An 18,998-nucleotide genomic window follows, 5' to 3' on the forward strand; every position below is an offset into this window, starting at 1 on the left:
TTTTTTTTTTTTTTGTTCTTTCAGTTTGAGGTTTCTAAAGATTTATGTGCAAACCACTTTTCACTAACTTTTGTAGTCAATTTTTATCCATTTTATGTAATTTGATTGGGATTTTAGGCATCATAGCTTCTATGAAAAGGAAGCAAACATTTGTCACATTCTAAAAAGGAAAAAAATGTATTCAATCTGAAAGCGTTGTAGAATTAGTGCCGGAATGCCCAAGTAATCAATAAATGTTTGCAGATTGATAAATCTTTGCATTAGCAGGAGAGATTTCAGTTACTAACTTTAACATTAATGGTGTGTATCAGAGTCTAAAATAATTTGAAAAATCTGAAAACCAATTTTTAGGTCTATTAAAGAAAATCTAAAATAACTTAAAGCTATAATCGAAGCATCCCAGAAAGCAATCACAAAAAGACAAAATATTATATAATAGATGTAACAGGTCTTGATTACTGGGATCAGCTTGAGAAGCTCAAAATATGCTCCTTCCAATGAGTGCTATATTGTGTGATATGGAAAATATTCCATCAACATTGCCCAAATGATGATGTCAGTATCAACTTCAAAATTCACTGAAGGCTTGGTCCCTACTGTCATCTGTCCTTCACAAAAATTGTGCATGTTTCACATCACAACATTAAGACAGGACTATTACTCTTTTCTACTCTAGGCACAAGGCCTGAAATATTTTGAGGGGAGGGGGGCCAGTGAATTAGATCCCCCCCCCCCAGTATGCAACTGGTACTTAATTTATCGACCCAGAAAGGATGAAAGGCAAAGTTAATCTCAGCAGAATTTGAACTCAGAATGTAAAGACAGAAAAAATACCGCTAAGCATTTCACCCAGTTTGCTAATGTTTCTGCCAATTCACCACCAAGACAACTATTATTTCAGTTCAATTGGCCCTGCTCTCTCCAACATTATGCTAAGAGATGTAAAAGAAGGAAAAGATCTTGTAACATTCAAAGAGGTTCTTGGATTAATTCCCCCAACAAATTCCAGATAAACCACTTACACCTGGATATACTTCTGCACACAATAACTCTTTTCTCAAATGAGTTATAGTACCCAAAGTATGAAGCATAATTAAATGTCTTCTCGGGTGGTGCTATTAAATTACTTAAGGTCTGAGCTAATTTGATCTCAGTATGTCACAAATGAGTATGATTTGGTACCATGCTTTTGTTAAATTGTTTTCAGTGCCTATGTATCTGAGAGATAATATAAACACTCTCTGAGCCCTCCCACCCTACAAAAGACCTAGCAGAACAAACAGGACATGACAGGAGAGAGGGCTGCACCAGTACTCAGCAGTAATTTCAGCAGAGTAGACTAATGTGAAATTAAGAGTTTTGCTCAAGAACAATGCACTACCTAATCCATGTTTTTGAAGCTGCATTTAATAACTGTAAGCGTGACACTGTGGCCATTGGGCCATGTAATACTGAGGCACTGCTTTCAAAGACCTAAGTCGATCACATTGAGTGTAGTTCTTTTTTCAGTCTGGTACTTATTTCTTGAATGGTTAAATTATCATTTGACATTAAGGGAGGCAAACACAGTACACCAATTTACACCAGAATACATACAAACAACATTCAAATACACAGTACATTTTTATGATTTGAAGACACCTTAGCTGTATGACTAAAGATACCTGTATGCACACACATGATAGGCTACTGAAATTTCTGGTAACCAACTTCCACTTACAAGAAATTGATCAACAAAAGACTACAGTGAAAAGACAAATATGTGTCTAAGGATACTGTATAGTGGAATTGAATCTAGAACCATGTGGTTGCAAAGGCTTCTCAACCACACAGCTGACCTCATGCCAATTAATATTTTTTTATTACTTTCATGTAAGCACTGATGCTTTAGAACAGAGTAAAAAATTAAATATGATGCACATATTATATTTTCAAAGGCACAAACAATCCAAATAAAAAGACTGCAACCAAAAATTCAAAACTGAGTCTAAGTCAGTTCAAAGATGACTTCTTGTTCAACAGTACTTAAGTACTCACCATATTTTGATGGAATTAACATTTACACCAATAATCTTGTATTTGCAGTAAAAATACAGTCATATTTTCTTTATCCCTTTCATCAATATTCTCATTGTATGGCCACTGTACATGTATATCTTTGGTCAAGTCAGGGATTTCATCACATGCTGATGACACCTGCTACTGATATCAGGTGAAAAAGTACTACTTGTTCCATGGTCAGGTGAGCAGCTCCCAAACCAGCTCCTCCACTTGAGTAGCTTGCTCCTTTTATGAGGAGGATGTCTGGACACCCAGCAGGACTAAATGCAAGATCTGCTGAAGGGCAGATGAACTCCTTGTGGGCCAACAGCCAGCCAGAATGGGAAAGCAATGGCAAACCACTCTAATATTTCTACCAAAGAAGCACTAAAAGTAAGAACAATATGGAAGAACTTGCACTTAGTCAAGAAGACTTTCATTGTAGTGTCATCAATGCACTGGAGGTGTACAACACATGGTAACGACATGTATATCACTCACTAGTATTAATAACAATGTTCCTATTATACTGATTTATGTTTGTTAGACTCTGCACACAATGTTTTGATAGGTGGTAAAGTCTACTGATGAATATTTTAATTATGAACAGATAAATGAAAGACAAAATCAAATCTAGTAGGGCTTGAACTCAAAGCTATGAAATAGAAAACAAAATACTGTGAAGCAGCACTTGCTTCATTCTAGTATCTCTTCATATATCTCTACAAGAATATTAAATAAAGACAACTGAACAAAATAATTATGTAATACAAGACATTTTCACATGCCAAAATAAATCTTTTGAATATGAAGTATTAATCTTGTATTTTAATAACAGGGAAAATACTTTAACAAGGAACAAATGACTAATAATTTAAAACAAAAATAAAATGACAGGAAAACATAAAAATTAGAATCATGACATTACATTGAAAACACATAAATGTTGGACTAACAAAACTAAAAGCAACACACCAGACACAATAATCAATACAATGATCACAAATACCTACAGTTGTAAATGAATAACAGTTATAATAATTAGTATAATTATCTGCACTATTATTTATTGTTTGTGTGTGTATATGTAAATATAATTTATATATACATATATATATATATATATATATATATATATAATGTTCAGACATACAGAAAGAGAGAGAATTAGAAACTAAGGTAAAAATTAAAATGTGTGAGATGTCCATGAGAGTTCTGACTTGGTCTGTCATAACCCATCCTCCCATGCCAGCATGGAAAGTGGATTCTCCATTTACATATCTCTAACTGCATGCATGTCCATTATCAACAACATTTTATGGTTGTTTCTCTATGTTGGCATGGCTTGAAATAGTTTACTTCAACACAATGCTTATTTCCTTTATGAGGTTTGAAACTGGGTTCAAACCTCACCAGTTCTCCCCATGACCTTCTTAATCTCTTTACTAGATGGCAAACAGCTGAGTTGAAAGAACACTCTGCAACCAGCTGAGAGACTGACAGTTTGTATCCAGTCAGCAGCACTGCATTAAGACCATCATCCAAGATCACCTAATCTATAAGAAACAAAACCACAAGTAAAAATATAAACAAACTATCATGGGACTTATTCTGCAGTGCTGAGTTCTCTACAACCTATAGATCCAGGTGAATCACACTCAAACTTGAGTTGTTCAACCATCTCAGACTGCCTCTATTCTTTGATTCTGCCTCCTGTGGATCAAACTACAATTAGTACATTATTATGGTTTTTGTGCAACATCTGATTCTACATTAACCCTTAAATGATAGGTATCATCAATTGATATTTCATTAGAGAACAGTGGACGACATGAACTGATGTTTCAAAAATTTTAGACGGATACAACAATTATCAATTGACACCCAAGTATCTCTTTTGTCGAATGCACCTAAACATAAATGGCCCATATCGAGGGGAAAAATCAAATTGCAAATGAATATTTATGCAGCAATACAAGAAATTTTTTTTGACTTCATCATCATCATCAGATGAAGAATATGATAAAGATTATACACTAGATAGCACAAAGCAGAAGAAAGTGATGCTTCAATTAGCTCTGGATTGAAAAAGTGCATCAATTTTACTCAATTTTTACATTCATTTGATAACAATAATGGGAGAGTCTCAAATGAATTTATACTCAAATGATTTTATTGCCCTTTTGTCTTTATTTTTGTAATCTAAGAGAGTTAAAATATTTTCATAGTTTTTGTACTTATATAAAGTAAAAAGAAGTATAAAAATTACCATTAAGAAAAACAAGGTATTTTTTACTTTTTGCTTGTTCAGCTCAAGCATTCATGCAAACCTTTTCCCTCTATTGAAGGATTATGTTCATAATGACACCCACTACATGTCCTTAGCTATGATGAATAGCCATTGTGTGTGTGTGTGTGTGATTTCAATTTTAAGTAAACAAAATTGTTTACATATTATAAAACTATTTTATTCTAAATCTAAAAGTATTAGCTCATTAGTATGCAAAAACAAAAGGATTATTAGAAAAATTCTAAGAGATATTAAGTTGTTTCTTTTGGGAGGTATGCAATGTCCTTTAATTGAATTAAAAGAAGGGACAGGGATGAACATCAAGACAATTACAACAAAAAGATCACAACCAGCACTTACTTCTAAGAATATTATGCTAATATTGTTCCACGGTAACTGTTCAACTATTTGTTCTGAAACATTATACATAATATTTGAAAATTGGATCCATATATCCACATTTTAGGTACAGTTCACTCACTCACATAATCCATGAATGGAAGATGGGTGGATATTTTTGAATATTGTTTTTAGATTAAAAAATTTAAAAAAACATGTGAATTAATCTCAGTATAGAATAATGTTTTCCTAGTTTTATAGATGAGAGGTCAATCATTAAATTAAAAACCATTTAATTACAAGTCATATGCCATTTTGGCACATTACCACAAAATCAATTCTCCTGCAAACTCTGATTGAAACCAAGAAATAAAAAAGAAAACTAGTACAGACCGTTAGTGATTAAATATGAATTCTACAGACAAAACAGTCAACATATAACAACTTAATTATTGCAACTCCAATGATATTCAGATTTTATTTTTTTTGCTCTTTTTCTTTTATATGATAAATATTTTAAGAGATTATATGATAGGGGTCTATTAAAAATATGAAAAGCACAAGACAATCAGATTATGCATAGCTATAAAATAAACATTATCATGCTAACTACTCAAAACTTACGATTCAAATTACGTAGTGAAGTAGGAAAATACTTATCATGTGAATCAATATATAATAGACAATACATTGAAACAACAGTAAAACAAATATATTACGTAATATGAGGTATATTTGTTTTAGGAAGTAATATGAGTCAGCTACAATTGATATTGAGTTTCTATAAATGTACTAGATCTACGGTAAGAAATGTTAGAGAGGTCATCCAACATCGTTTTAATGTCCACTTTTCTATACTTGCAGGGTTTGGACAGAATTCATTGGGGAAGATTTTCTACAGCTGGATGCCCTTCCTGTCACCAATCCTAAGTCGTTTCCAAGCAAGGTAATATTTCCCCATGACCAGATGTTTTCATGGAACACTGAAAATAAAGGGCAATGCTTGCATAACAACAGTGACACTCATTTACAATTATTGTGTGGTTGGCGTTAGGAAGGGCATCCAGCTGTAGAAACTCTGCCAAATCAGATTGGAGCCTGGTGTAGCCATCTGGTTCACCAGTCCTGTCAAATCGTCCAACCCATGCTAGCATGGAAAGCGGATGTTAAACGACGACGTGTCCTATCAAGAAAAGGAGACAGTAACACATGCATGCACACACACACACTTGTGTGCATATTGTTCGAGTGAGATTGTTACCAGTGCCGCTGGACTGGCTCCTATGCAGGACATGAAACGCAGCTTGTGAAGACCTGTTGGGGCAAACGAAATCGTGATGACACCTGTGCCCAGCGTCACCTTCCTGGCACTTGTGCCGGTGGCATGTGTAAAGACATTTGAGCGAGAATGTGCCAGTGCCACTGGACTGGCTCCTGTGCAGGTGGCATGTAAAATACACCATTTTGAGCGTGGCCGTTGCCAGTACCACCTGACTGGCCTTCGTGCCGGTGGCACATAAAAGCATCCACTACACTCTCGGAGTGGTTGGCGTTAGGAAAGGCATCCTGCTGTAGAAACTCTGCCAAATCAGATTGGAGCCTGGTGCAGCCATCCGGTTCACCAGTCCTCAGTCAAATCGTCCAACCCATGCTAGCATGGAAAGCGGACGTTAAATAATGATGATGATGATGATGAGTTTCTTTCAGTTTCCCTCTAGCAAATCCACTCACAGAGTTAGTTAAAAACACTTACCCCAGTGAGACAGAACCAGAAACCATGCAGCTGGGACGCAAATTTCTTACAACATAGCCAGGCTGACAGCTTAGTGGTGTTTACACAAATCAAATTTTGCAACACAAATGAGTCAATGAAGGAAGTATTAAGACAGTTATTCAAGTCTCCTCAAATCACTGACCACCAGTAAACATTTTACAATGTAGTTCTGGAATGAATGTGCCTCCAAATAAAAATAGGATAGTCAGTGCAGGAATGTCTTTGTTCGGCTGACTGAAGGCTAAACACCAAACAACAAACAAAGTAAAATGCATACAATGGGAAACAAAGTGAATCGTGAAATATACTCACTGAAAGCAAACCTCTAACTCTATGACATCTACCCAGCTATACTAAAAGTCAAGTGATGACTTAATACAATGTGAACTCATCACTTGAGTGTGTTTTTGTACCAATATGCAAAGCCAGTATAAAAGAAATTGATAAGAAGTGCCTACATTTTCTTTGTTGATGGCTTAGTTAGTCCACATTCCTCTCTAAGGATGATAGGGCCAGTTTCCCAGTTTCTCTGGGGTATATATTCCTTCCTGGACAGGATACCAGCCCATCACAGGATTACTCACTTAACAATCTGAATGGACGGGAGCAATGTTTTGCTCAAGAAGACAACACAAAGGCGACGAGCTGGCAGAAACGCTAGCACGCCGGGTGAAATGATCAGCAGTATTTCGTTTGCCGTTACGTTCTGAGTTCAAATTCCGCCGAGGTCAACTTTGCCTTTCATCCTTTCGGGGCCGATAAATTAAGTACCAGTTACGGACTGGGTCGATGTAATCGACTTAATCCCTTTGTCTGTCTTTGTTTGTCCCCTCTATGTTTAGCTCCTTGTGGGCAATAAAGAAATAAGACAACACATTGCCCAGTCCAGGAATCAAAACCACAATCTTATCAAGAGTTCAACAACCTAACCATTAAGTCATGCACCTCCACTATTTACTTGTTGATGGCTTGGTGTAATTTATGTTTCATTCATTTTTTTACATCAGTTTTTCCATACTAGCAAGGGTTATATGAATATAACGTATTATTTAAGCAATATTTTACAACTGGGTGCCCTTTCTCTCATTAACCATTTCCTGTTTTTCAAGTAAGAGGTCTCTTATACCATACATATTCGAAAGTGTAGAGCCAGCAGATGATTTATAAACAGGGACATGGCAACAAACTTTACCACACAATGAATTTTATTTTCATGTGAAGGGCACGGGATATAAATACTTGCATGCACACACACACACACATAACAGGCTTCATACAGTCTCCATCTATCAAATTTATGCAAAAGGCATTGACTGGCCTTAAGCTACAAGAGAAACACTTGCCCAAGGTGCTGTGCAGTGGGACTGAACCCAAAACAAGGTGAATGAGAAGCAAATTTCTTAACTACATTTTTAAAAGATGCATAAAACCAACACAGGAGATATTAAGACAGAAAAATCAAAATATTACTCAGAACAAAAGTAAACTTTGACGTGTACTTGTATTTGTTAAACATTTTTTATAGGTTAGTCATGAGAAGAAGCTCTGTGCCTATGATTCTTTTCAGAAACAGGTGGGAAGGTGTTCTCTTTCAGGCCTAAGTTCTAAACCAAATGCTTTGCAATGGGGTGTAATCAATTAAAAGTATCCATATGTATGAAGAGAGATAAAGTGACATAAAAATATTGTTTCATGTTTTACATAGCCCTGAGGTTAAAAAGTTCACTTCACAACCACATACATCTACAATCGCCTTGGGTTTACCAATACCATCTTGAGTTGAAGTTCATAGATAGAAAATGCAGAAAACCAGCGCGCACGCACACACACACACACACACACGTTACTGGGTATATCCCATCTTTAGAATAGATACACAGCATCTCTGAATGTTATAAGAGGCAACTAAGAGAGTTGGTCACAGGAAGGACATCTGGTTACTAAACACTACCTCAAAAAAAAAAAGCCCCAAAAAATTGTCCAACCCATGCCAGCATGGAAAAGTCATGTAAAAATTCTGATGGTGATGATGTATGTCTATATAAAATTTGATGTGTCTGAAAAGTGTAACTGATGTTGTGTCAAGAGCATAACTTAGCAATTTGACAAATACAGATCAAAAAACTAAATACCAGACTAAGACTGGGGTCCATACCAGGATAATTACCCCACTAGGACAATTCCCCCCACCCACGACAACTACCCCCTAGGACAATTATCACTTCACCCCCAGTTAATTACCCTCCTCTCCAATATATTAAGTTTTAAATCATTTGTTGTCCTCAAGGGTAAATGTCCTAGACTCACAGAGGTCAATGTGATCAACGTAACTCTTGAAAGGAAGTCCATTGACTGAAAAGGAGGATATGGAATGCATGTCTTTTCATTTATTATGTCAAGTTACATTAGTCACTGATAAACAATTTCTAGATCAAAACATACTGGAAGTAAAGCTGGCAAAAACGAAATTCCTATGAGCTACTAGTAAGGTTCGAATATACAGATATATTTAGAGAGGCATGTCAAAGATCTATGAAAGTGAAGTTAGAACAGAGCTAACTATATTTAGGGAAGTATGTCAAAGAAACATGGTGTAACATTACAATGGGAGATATATTTAGTAAAGAGTGACAACATAAGTAAGACTTTATTAGACTTTTATTTTTCATACAACTGTGTTGGAAAGGAACACAGCAAACAGAAATATTTAAGGAACGTGATAATGAAATTGGGTAAGAAAATCACATGAGAATATTACATGGCTGATGATGCAAATGAAATAATCAGTGCTTAGTATAACTAGATTACAGAGAAAGGGAAACTTCTAAAACAAAACTATAAAGATATTCTATCCGGAGTCCACCTGTTTAAAAGATTTATATATAGAATAGAGATGTGGGAATAAAGCAAAAATTTACAGAATATACTGAGACAGCTGTTTGACTGTCAGTGATTGTTGTGGAAAGTATTTATTAAAGAATAGTAGTGTTCAAATCAGACTAACCATGGGAACTTGAAGCAAAATAACTGTTAAATATTAATGATAATATTAGCAAGAGAAATAATGAGGAGAGTGATCATAGTAGTGGTGGTGGTGATGGTACTAATGTTGATAATGATGTTGATTAAGTAGGAGGCATTTGTGGTGGCAACAGAGAAAGGAGAGCTACATTAATACTTTCTTAACATTGACAAAAGGTTATTTTGGGAAAAAGTACAATGACAATTGAATCAAACACATTACTTATATTTTATGAACAGCAAAAGAAAAGAAAAAGTGAAGATGACAGCAGAAGGTTATTTGACTGCAGAATGATACAGAACTATACTAAACACCATAAATATATATATATTGTCAATGAATTAAATTCATTTTACTATAATGAATTTGTTTTTGGCTGTAGACAACAGATTACAAACTACAAGTCTAACAAGCAGATTTGGTACATGAACAGAAAAGGAAATGAGTGGCTTTGAAATTATAAATGATAATAGAAAAGAAAAGAAAAGAATTGATGCTTATATAAAAAAATAAAACTATATAGTCTCACTATATGCTCCATCAATAAAGAACCTACTGTTTTATTTTTCTTTCCTATTAAATTTGTTTAAACTATAAACTACAACTAGTCTTATGTCTTTCAGCATGCCAAAACAGCAACTTATGTCTGTGGAAATCTTTTTAACTTTTATCTCATACTTGTTACAGTCATTAGACCGTGGCCTTGCTGCAGCACTGACTTGAAAAATTTTAATCAAATGAATCAACCCCAGTACTTGGTTGTTTTTTTCTTTTGGGTGGGGGGGTTAAGCTTGGTACTACTTTATCAGTCTCTTTTGCCAAACTACTAAATTAGAGATGTAAACACACAAACACAGTTGTCAAGTAATGGTGGGGACAAACAATCACACACACACACAATGGACTTCTTCAGTTTCCATCTACCAAATTCAATCACGAGTCCAGCTGGCCTGGGGCTGTAGCAGAAGATACTTTCCAGGTTACCATGCAATAGAACTGATCCCTAAACCATGTGGTTGAGAAGGAAGCAAACTTCTAACCACACAGCCATGCTTGCTATGACAAAAAAAAAACAAAAAAAAACAGCAAAATATCTAAAAGCAGACGTTTTTTTACAGACATTACCTTGGGACCATACTAAGAATTTCTTGGCCCAACCACATCCTAACTGAAGGGGTTTTGAAAAGGGCCAGGCCGAATAACTTGGCATCAAAGAGAAGATGGCAGAAGATTTTTGGCTATGTACTACACATGCCCATGAACAGGCCACTGAAGGTTTCTACTGAGTGGAAACCAGAAAGTGAGAGAACATATGATGTGAGGCAGATCTGTTGTGACTTAGTTGAGGAACAAGGAAGAAGACCTAGCAGATATGGGCCCAGCCTAAGAGCAGACTCTTAATAGAACTTATGATCATGCTGAGTGGAGATTCTCTTGTTGCTCGATGCCCCATGAAAAGGAGGAGGAACTAAGACCAAGAGCAACAAGATAAAATTACATCTGTGATGTTGCATGGAAACATAAGTGACAGACAAAATAACATTGTGATCTCTTCAGCTTGTTGGTCATATATGTTGTCTAATCTTTGTTTTACAACTCAATGTTTCTGTCCACTACTGAATGCATGCATAAAACATCTGTCCTGTGTCGTTCCATTTATATAGCAGCATATGTTCTACTGTCATCTCTTGCTTTATCTATATTGTGCACACCCTTCATTCCAATTGCTTTATAAGTCTTTCCTTCTCTTTCTTCCTCTCATTTTTTCACCATTTCTGCACAGGCATGCACAATCATGTAACAGAATTTATCTGAAACTGATATGAAAATGTGTTAGCAATTATATACTAAAGCCATATCATTATTAAATAAGAGAGATAACCAACCACTCTTATTTGATACAACTTATCCATGTAGTTGTTGAAGAGGTTCAAAGTGTTTGCAAAAGTAATGATTGCCAATTATTTTCCTTAATTAGAAATGAAATTAAGAATAGAGGGACAGTTAGAAAGTTTTTTAAAAATAAAAAAGAATATTTTGAAACGTAAACTATTTAAAAGAGAGTGGAGAGACTAAAGTATGTGAAATAGAGATAGAGCAAATGTGAAGAACATTAAACAGAGACAAAACTGAAAATATCAATGTAACATGTTATTTAATTAAAGATAACAGTGGATGTAACACCACAACTCTTATTTATTTTCATATCATTAATCATATTCTATTAGTTTTGTAAACCATACACAACTGCTTTTTTTTTATATATATATTTACACTAATTAAATCTAATTTTCTATTAAAGAAAAAAACCAGAAACATTTAGAAATAAACATACAAACTAAAATCCAAATCAACATTGTTATTTTAAATTCATAAAACTATTTCTCTAGTTAATTTCTAAATAGAGAACAGGCTTCTTAATTAAAGATTCCATCCTCTCAACACATCATGTTATGTCATGTGCCAGCAAATACAACTGAAAATATCATTTTAGACAAAGAATGGCTTGTATGTACTCTTGAATAAGCTAGCTGAACACCAATGGAACAACAACAACAATCCTTTCTTCCATAGGCACAAGGTTGAGAATCTTGCAGGGAGCAGATAGTCAATTACACTGATGCCAATGTTGAACTTGTACTTATTTTTATCAACCCCAAAAGGATGAAAAGCATGGTGGCATTTGAACTCTCGGAATGTAAAAACAAACAAAATGTTGTTATATATTTTGCCTGTCATGCTAACGGTTCTACCAGCTCACTGCATTAATAATAATAATCCTTTCTACTATAGCAGTAGGAGGCGCAATGGCCCAGTGGTTAGGTCAGCGGACTCGCGATCATAGGATTGCAGTTTCGATTCCGAGACCGGGCGTTGTGAGTGTTTATTGACCAAAAACACCTAAAGCTCCACGAGGCTCCGGCAGGGGATGGTGGCGAACCCTGCTGTACTCTTTCACCACCACTTTCTCTCACTCTTACTTCCTGTTTCTGTTGTGCCTGTAATTCAAAGGGTCAGCCTTGTCACATTGTGTCACGCTGAATATCCCCAAGAACTACGTTAAGGGTACACGTGTCTGTGGAGTGCTCAGCCACTTGCACGTTAATTTCACGAGCAGGCTGTTCCGTTGATCAGATCAACTGGAACCCTCGTCGTCGTAAGCGACGGAGTGCCAACAACAACTATAGCAGTGGTTCTCAACCAGGGTCCATATGGCCCTTGAGAGTCCACATAAGATTTTTGGGGGTTCATGCAACATAATAGTAAATTGAGGATCCAGAATAGTATGTCATGAGTCCCTGAAAAAGTTTTGCTTTAGATATTTGTATTGGTATGTATTGCAAGAAACCGCGAGGTTTCATTCTCCGACATTTTACATAGTTCAACCTACACAAAATTTGTGTGTGTGAAACAAAATAGGAATTTTGAAAGAAGTTTCTATAAAACTAGTTTTTAAACATGGAATGACCATGGGGTTCCACCAGGAAAGAATAGTAATCAAAGGGGTCCAAAGATAAAAAAAAATGGTTGAGAATCCCTGTACTATAAGGCACAAGGCCTGAAATTTAGGGGAAGAGGACTAGTTAATTACATCAACCTGCGTTTCACTGATACTTAATTAATCAATCCAGAAAGGATGAAAGACAAAGTCAACCTCAAAATATATCAACAGATGAAATACCGCTAAGCATTTTGCCCGGCATGCTAACAACTCTACCAGCTCGCCACCTTCATAATAAAAATAATCCTTTCTGCTATGGGCACAAGGCCTGACATTTTGGGGGAGGCGACTAGTCAATTACATCAACCCCAATGTTTCACTGGTACTTAATTTATTGACCCTGAAAGGATGAAAGGCAAAGTCGACCTCAGCGGAATTTGAACTCAGAACATAGCAACTGGCGAAATACCGCTAAGCATTTCACCTGACGTACTAACAATTCTATCAGCACGCTACCTTAATAATAATAATAATAATAATAATAATAATAATAATAATGGTAATAATAATCAGTTTGAGCTTTCTAAACCTAAGAATTAAAAATTATATACTTTAAAGTAGTTGAACTGGAATTTTACTATGACAAGCTTTTTCCAACAACTTTCTTTTTCTTCTCATAAACAGAAACACCTTTTGATGTTCTGTGTATGAAAAATCATAGGAATGTATTAAATTTTTACACAAATATTTCTTTGAACTCTTAAATGAATGACTTCAAATAAATTACTATTCTTGAGTAGTAAATGAGATGTAAGAGAAAGATGAAAAATTACATCTCAATGGATGAAATTATGAATGTAGGTAGAAACAAAGCTAAAAGGGACAGAGTTTGTCATATTCGTTGATTAATTCCTTATAGTGCCTTTTATAAATAATATCTGCCCTCTAATAACTTCAGTGAAATTAATGAAAGATTGATCTAATGAAAGACTGATATATATCATTCTTTCATATCATGGATGAAAAATTTGCTGTTAAAGAGCACCACTACTATTGCGATGTGTACTGTCAGGACCATACCCTCCAAACCATATACCTCTTAAATTTGGGTTCTGTAATTTTTCTCACTCTTCTTTCTGAAACATCTGCTCTCCTCTCTCATAAAACACACACACACACACCTATACAGATAATTCCAATCTTTTTAACGTTTCATAAGTAGAAGTCACTGGTATGCAACTTAAATGCTACGTTCTAGATATGCACTAGCTCCTTTAACAATGATCTTGAAAATATTTCTAAATGGGAGATATGACAACCTTATCTCTTTCAACAGTACAAGGATACAATATATCAAGGAAACAGACTGTACACTTCACGCTCTTGAGACATGAACAATACACAACTAAAACTTTCAAAGTTATAATGAATACTAATTGTCATAATCATTGATGATTTTTCATAGCAGTCCACATAATCAACATCACTAATACCATACTACAAAGACTCGTGCTCTTCAGGGACAAGTCATATTACAGTCTTAATCATTTACTGAACCTTTATAGAACTTAACCCTTTAGCATTTAAAGTGGCCCATTAACCAACCCAAATATTCTACCTGTTTTATATTCAAACCAGGCAAGTCTCGCCTCTCACACTTATTCAACAATGTCATTTTATAAATAAACAATCATATCATTGAACTGTTGAGGCTACAAGACAATGCCTAATAATGTGAATAAATAAGCATTCTATTTGACAGAGTAATTTAAATGCTAAATAGTTAAATAAGATCCACAAAGGAGTGTAGCTCCTATCTATGGATTGTTGTTCTTGTACACATACAAACATTTGACTGATTTATAATGGTATATGCTGCAATCACTGGCTCACAGATGCACTGTTTCTTGTCTTTGCGTCTTCTGTCACAACTGGAGAGGTTATCACCCTACTGAAATAACTAGCTTAGAGGTAGCTACTTTATCCAAACCTAATTAACTTTCCTTAACATCTTTCTTTCTCGCCACATCTTCATTGTGCCTGCCAGACCATAAACTAAATTTTTCACTCCATCCTTCCTTTTTAGACAACTGTCTGAAATTCCCTTCATGCCAACTCTTATCCAGCAAGTAGTCAACATCATCGTTTAACGTCCGCTTTCCATGCTAGCATGGGTTGGACGATTTGACTGAGGACTGGTGAACCAGATGGCTACACCAGGCTCCAATCTGATTTGGCAGAGTTTCTACAGCTGGATGCCCTTCCTAACACCAACCACATCGAGAGTGTAGTGGGTGCTTATACATGCCACAGGCTCGAAGGCCAGTCAGGCAGTATTGGCAACGGCCACGCTCAAAATGATGTGTTTTACGTGTCACCTGCACAGGAGCCAGTCCAGCCACACTGGCAACGATCTCGCTCAAATGCCTTTACATGTGACACCGGCACAAGTGCCAGGAAGGCGACACTGGGCACAGGTGCCATCACGATTTCGCTTTCGCTTGCCCCAACAGGTATCTGCAAAAGTTAAAGCTAACTATCAACTCTATCAATATAACAAGTCTAGGAAGGCCTGTGAAGGCCATAGGCACTACTATCCTGTTATGAGTAAATTATAAAGAAAAAAAACATTTGAACCAGCTATTAGTTTATTATAAATTATGATGATGATGATGATGTTTAAGGTTGAATTTTAAAATGATTACTGAATATTTCATTAAGATTACTTTTAATATTATATTCCACACTGTTTTAAATAGAGGAAAATATATACAAAAACACAATGAAAGAAAATACTTACCAAAAACCTCAAGAACTGCACTTGCTGTATCACATCCCTGATCATTTTCAACAATACATATGTAAATTCCAGCATCTGAGAGCTCAACTATGTTAATTTCCAAATAGTTAAAGTCCAATGATTGGTAAAGCTGTGAGTGTTAAAAAAAAATACACAGTTCAAATGAAAAAAAACTAACACAATTGGCAAGAAAAAAAAAAGAAAAAACAAATGGATTAGTAATTCAATTAGTTTTAGACTTACTTTCTTTTTGGTTCAAGCTTAGCTAAGGTTGAACAGTAAATATGGGTTTGTGTTTTTTTTTTTATATATTTTCCCTTCTGAATAAAAATTAAATAAAAAATAATAGCCAAGAGGAAATTGAACTTGTACCTTCTTTATTGACACCTTTGTGTATATATATGACTATGCTATAAATCTTATGAATAATATTCACTTGTTTTTTACTATTTTATTTTCTAAGTCTTTGTTCAAAGCATGTGATTTTTATGTGAAAAACTACATGTTTCAGCCTTGAGATTTGAAATTAAACTAAATTCTTTATCACCAAATATAAAAAAAAATCTAGATTGCCAATGAGAAAATTAATATTTTAAACGATGGAATATGCTCTACTTAACTCTATGGCCCAAAGTAACTACAAAGAGATATTTCATAGAAACAGATGTTTTCAATTTATTCTCTTTTTAATTACTAGATCTTATAATTGTATGTAATATATAATATTGAAATTGATCATTAAAAACAGAAAATATGAATATCTGATGCATTAAATTTAAAATATCACATTCCTGAAAGTAAGTAGATACCTGAAAAATCCTTCTTTTAAGTTTACTGTCATTCAAGTTATAAAGTTGTCAAAACTTAATTCTATTAATAATACAGAGTTAACAACTTTATTTTCAAGCACAAGACACTCTACAATAAACAGACAAACATGGATCCTTAGAACTTGATTCCATTATGTTACTAACAATGGAATCAATGCCAATACCAGAATTCAAGAATGCACTAATCCTCAGCACTAACAATAATTTCTCCTTATTGTTTCTTATTCTGATACTATACTCTTTACTCTTTTACTTGTTTCAGTCATTTGACTGCGGCCATGCTGGAGCACCACCTTCAGTTGACAAAATCGACCCCAGGACTTATTCTTTGTAAGCTTAGTACTTATTCTATTGGTCTCTCTTTGCCGAACCGCTAAGTTGCGGGGATGCAAACACACCAGCATCGGTTGTCAGGCGATGGTGGGGGGACAAACACAGACACACAAACATATATACGACGGGCTTCTTTCAGGTTCCGTCTACCAAATCCACTCACAAGGCTTTGATCGGCCCGAGGCTATAGGAGAAGACATTTGCCCAAGGTGCCACGCAGTGGGACTGAACCTGGAACCATGTGGTTGGTAAGCAAGCTACTTACCACACAGCCATTCCTGCACCTATAGTGACTTCTGCTCTTATGAATTAACTGCATACCTTCATTATTCAATCCCAATTGACCCAACCATCTCTCCTTCTCCCAACATCACTGTGTCTTACCTGCCAGGCTAAATTCTTTGCTCAGCCCCCTATAATTCACACTAAGGCCTTAGTATTAATTTATTCTCCCAGATGAACATATGCAATGTTAGTCGCAAAGTTCACCTTTCTGATAAACAATACTGCACACTGTCCTAACACAATACAATGGAAAAAAACTTATATGTTTGAATACGAGTTGCTGGTATCTCAGCCGATATATTTCTTAAATGTGTCTAAACTTCTAATTTCAAAGATAACATACTCAGTGCACAGATTACATGAATAGTTTGTAGATTTAACTTAAAAAGCCATGCAACTGTGAAATATGAAAATACTGACTTCGAAGCTTACAAGACTCAACATGAGGGACAGAATAAGTTATTGGATTACAAATACATGTATCAGGACTTCAAATCTATCACAGACATCTTGTTTAGTCTCTGGGTAGAGCAGTTTATTCTATATGACTATTCACCTGTCAGAAACAGGTACCAACAGTTCTGGTGAAAATTATTGGTAATAGACTAGTTTCTTAGGCATTAAGTCTCACTTAACACCATAGAAACTAGAGATAAGTTCCATCCTATGAACAGTTGAGGTTCGTGAAGAGATTTAATTCACAAGGCCAACTTAGTGTCAATCCTGAAATGGTTAACAATTTTTGCCCCTACAAATTATTGACACTTAATACACTTTTCAACAGTATACAGATAATCGAATGTTCAATCAATCTATGGGTAACTTGATCAGTTAGCAGTTGGATATAATTAAGTCCAACAGATGTTGATTTAGAAATACATAAATGTGTGTGTGTGTGTGTGTGTGTGTGTGTGTGCATGCTGACTTTCTATATATATCAGTCACCATCTGTCGAACTAAATTATATCCTGCAATCCTGCATGTGTGTGTGTGTGTGTTTGTTTGTTCCTCAGTCAACATCTGTTGGAGTAAATTAGATCTTGCAAGTGGGTGTGTGTGTGGTGAGAGAGAGAGAGAGAGAGAGAGAGAGAAAGAAAGAGAAAGAAAATTAGAAGATTCCTAACATCTAGTTGATTTTGTGCAACACTGTAGAAGTTATATTCCAGTTAAATAATTGTTGTTGTTGTTTGGCCCCAAACCAACCCTGAACAAGTAAATCTATTAAAAGGTGTTCCAGCTATGTTCACCCTATCATTTTTCAGTTACTGTGTTTCAAGGACTTTGTCAGTCAATATACTAAGTTTATCTTTTATCCTTCACTTGTTTCAGTCACTGGACTGCAGCCATACTGGGATTAGTCAAACAAGCTGACCCCAATATTTATTTTTTTAAGTCTGGAATAAATCTATCGGTCTCTTTTGCCAAACTGCTGAGTTATAGGGACGTAAACAAACTAACACTGGTTGTTAAGAGTGGTTGGGAACCAAACACAAACACACATATATGATATCCTTTCTATTATAGACACAGGGTGTGAAATTTCGAGAGAGGGGGCTAGTCGATTACATCTGCCCCAGTATTCAACTGGTACTTATTTAATCAACCACAGAAAGAGAAGAGGTAAAGTCGACCTCAGCAGAATTCAAACTCCCAGACAAAATACCATTAAACATCTTGTTTGGTGTGCTAACGATTCTGCCAGTTCATTGCCTTGCACACACACATCATCATCATCATTGTTTAACGTCCGCTTTCCATGCTAGCATGGGTTGGACGATTTGACTGAGGACTGGTGAAACCAGATGGCTACACCAGGCTCCAATCTGATATATATATATATATC

The 18,998-nt window shown here is 35.4% G+C and overlaps 1 protein-coding gene across 6 annotated transcripts in view; it reads right to left on the reverse strand.

Annotated features, from left to right (window-relative positions):
* Positions 1-18,998, reverse strand: part of LOC106874322 (myosin light chain kinase, smooth muscle) — a 145,560-nt gene that overhangs the window by 58,525 nt on the left and 68,037 nt on the right. For all 6 annotated transcript variants that reach the window (XM_052965923.1, XM_052965921.1, XM_052965920.1 and 3 more), the window contains one exon: positions 15,708-15,837. In XM_052965923.1, the coding sequence (XP_052821883.1) occupies positions 15,708-15,837 (130 nt within the window). The remainder of the gene's footprint in view (positions 1-15,707; positions 15,838-18,998) is intronic.

The sequence above is a fragment of the Octopus bimaculoides genome, chromosome 2 (genome assembly GCF_001194135.2).
Source record: "Octopus bimaculoides isolate UCB-OBI-ISO-001 chromosome 2, ASM119413v2, whole genome shotgun sequence".
Classification (NCBI taxonomy): Eukaryota; Metazoa; Mollusca; class Cephalopoda; order Octopoda; family Octopodidae; genus Octopus; species Octopus bimaculoides.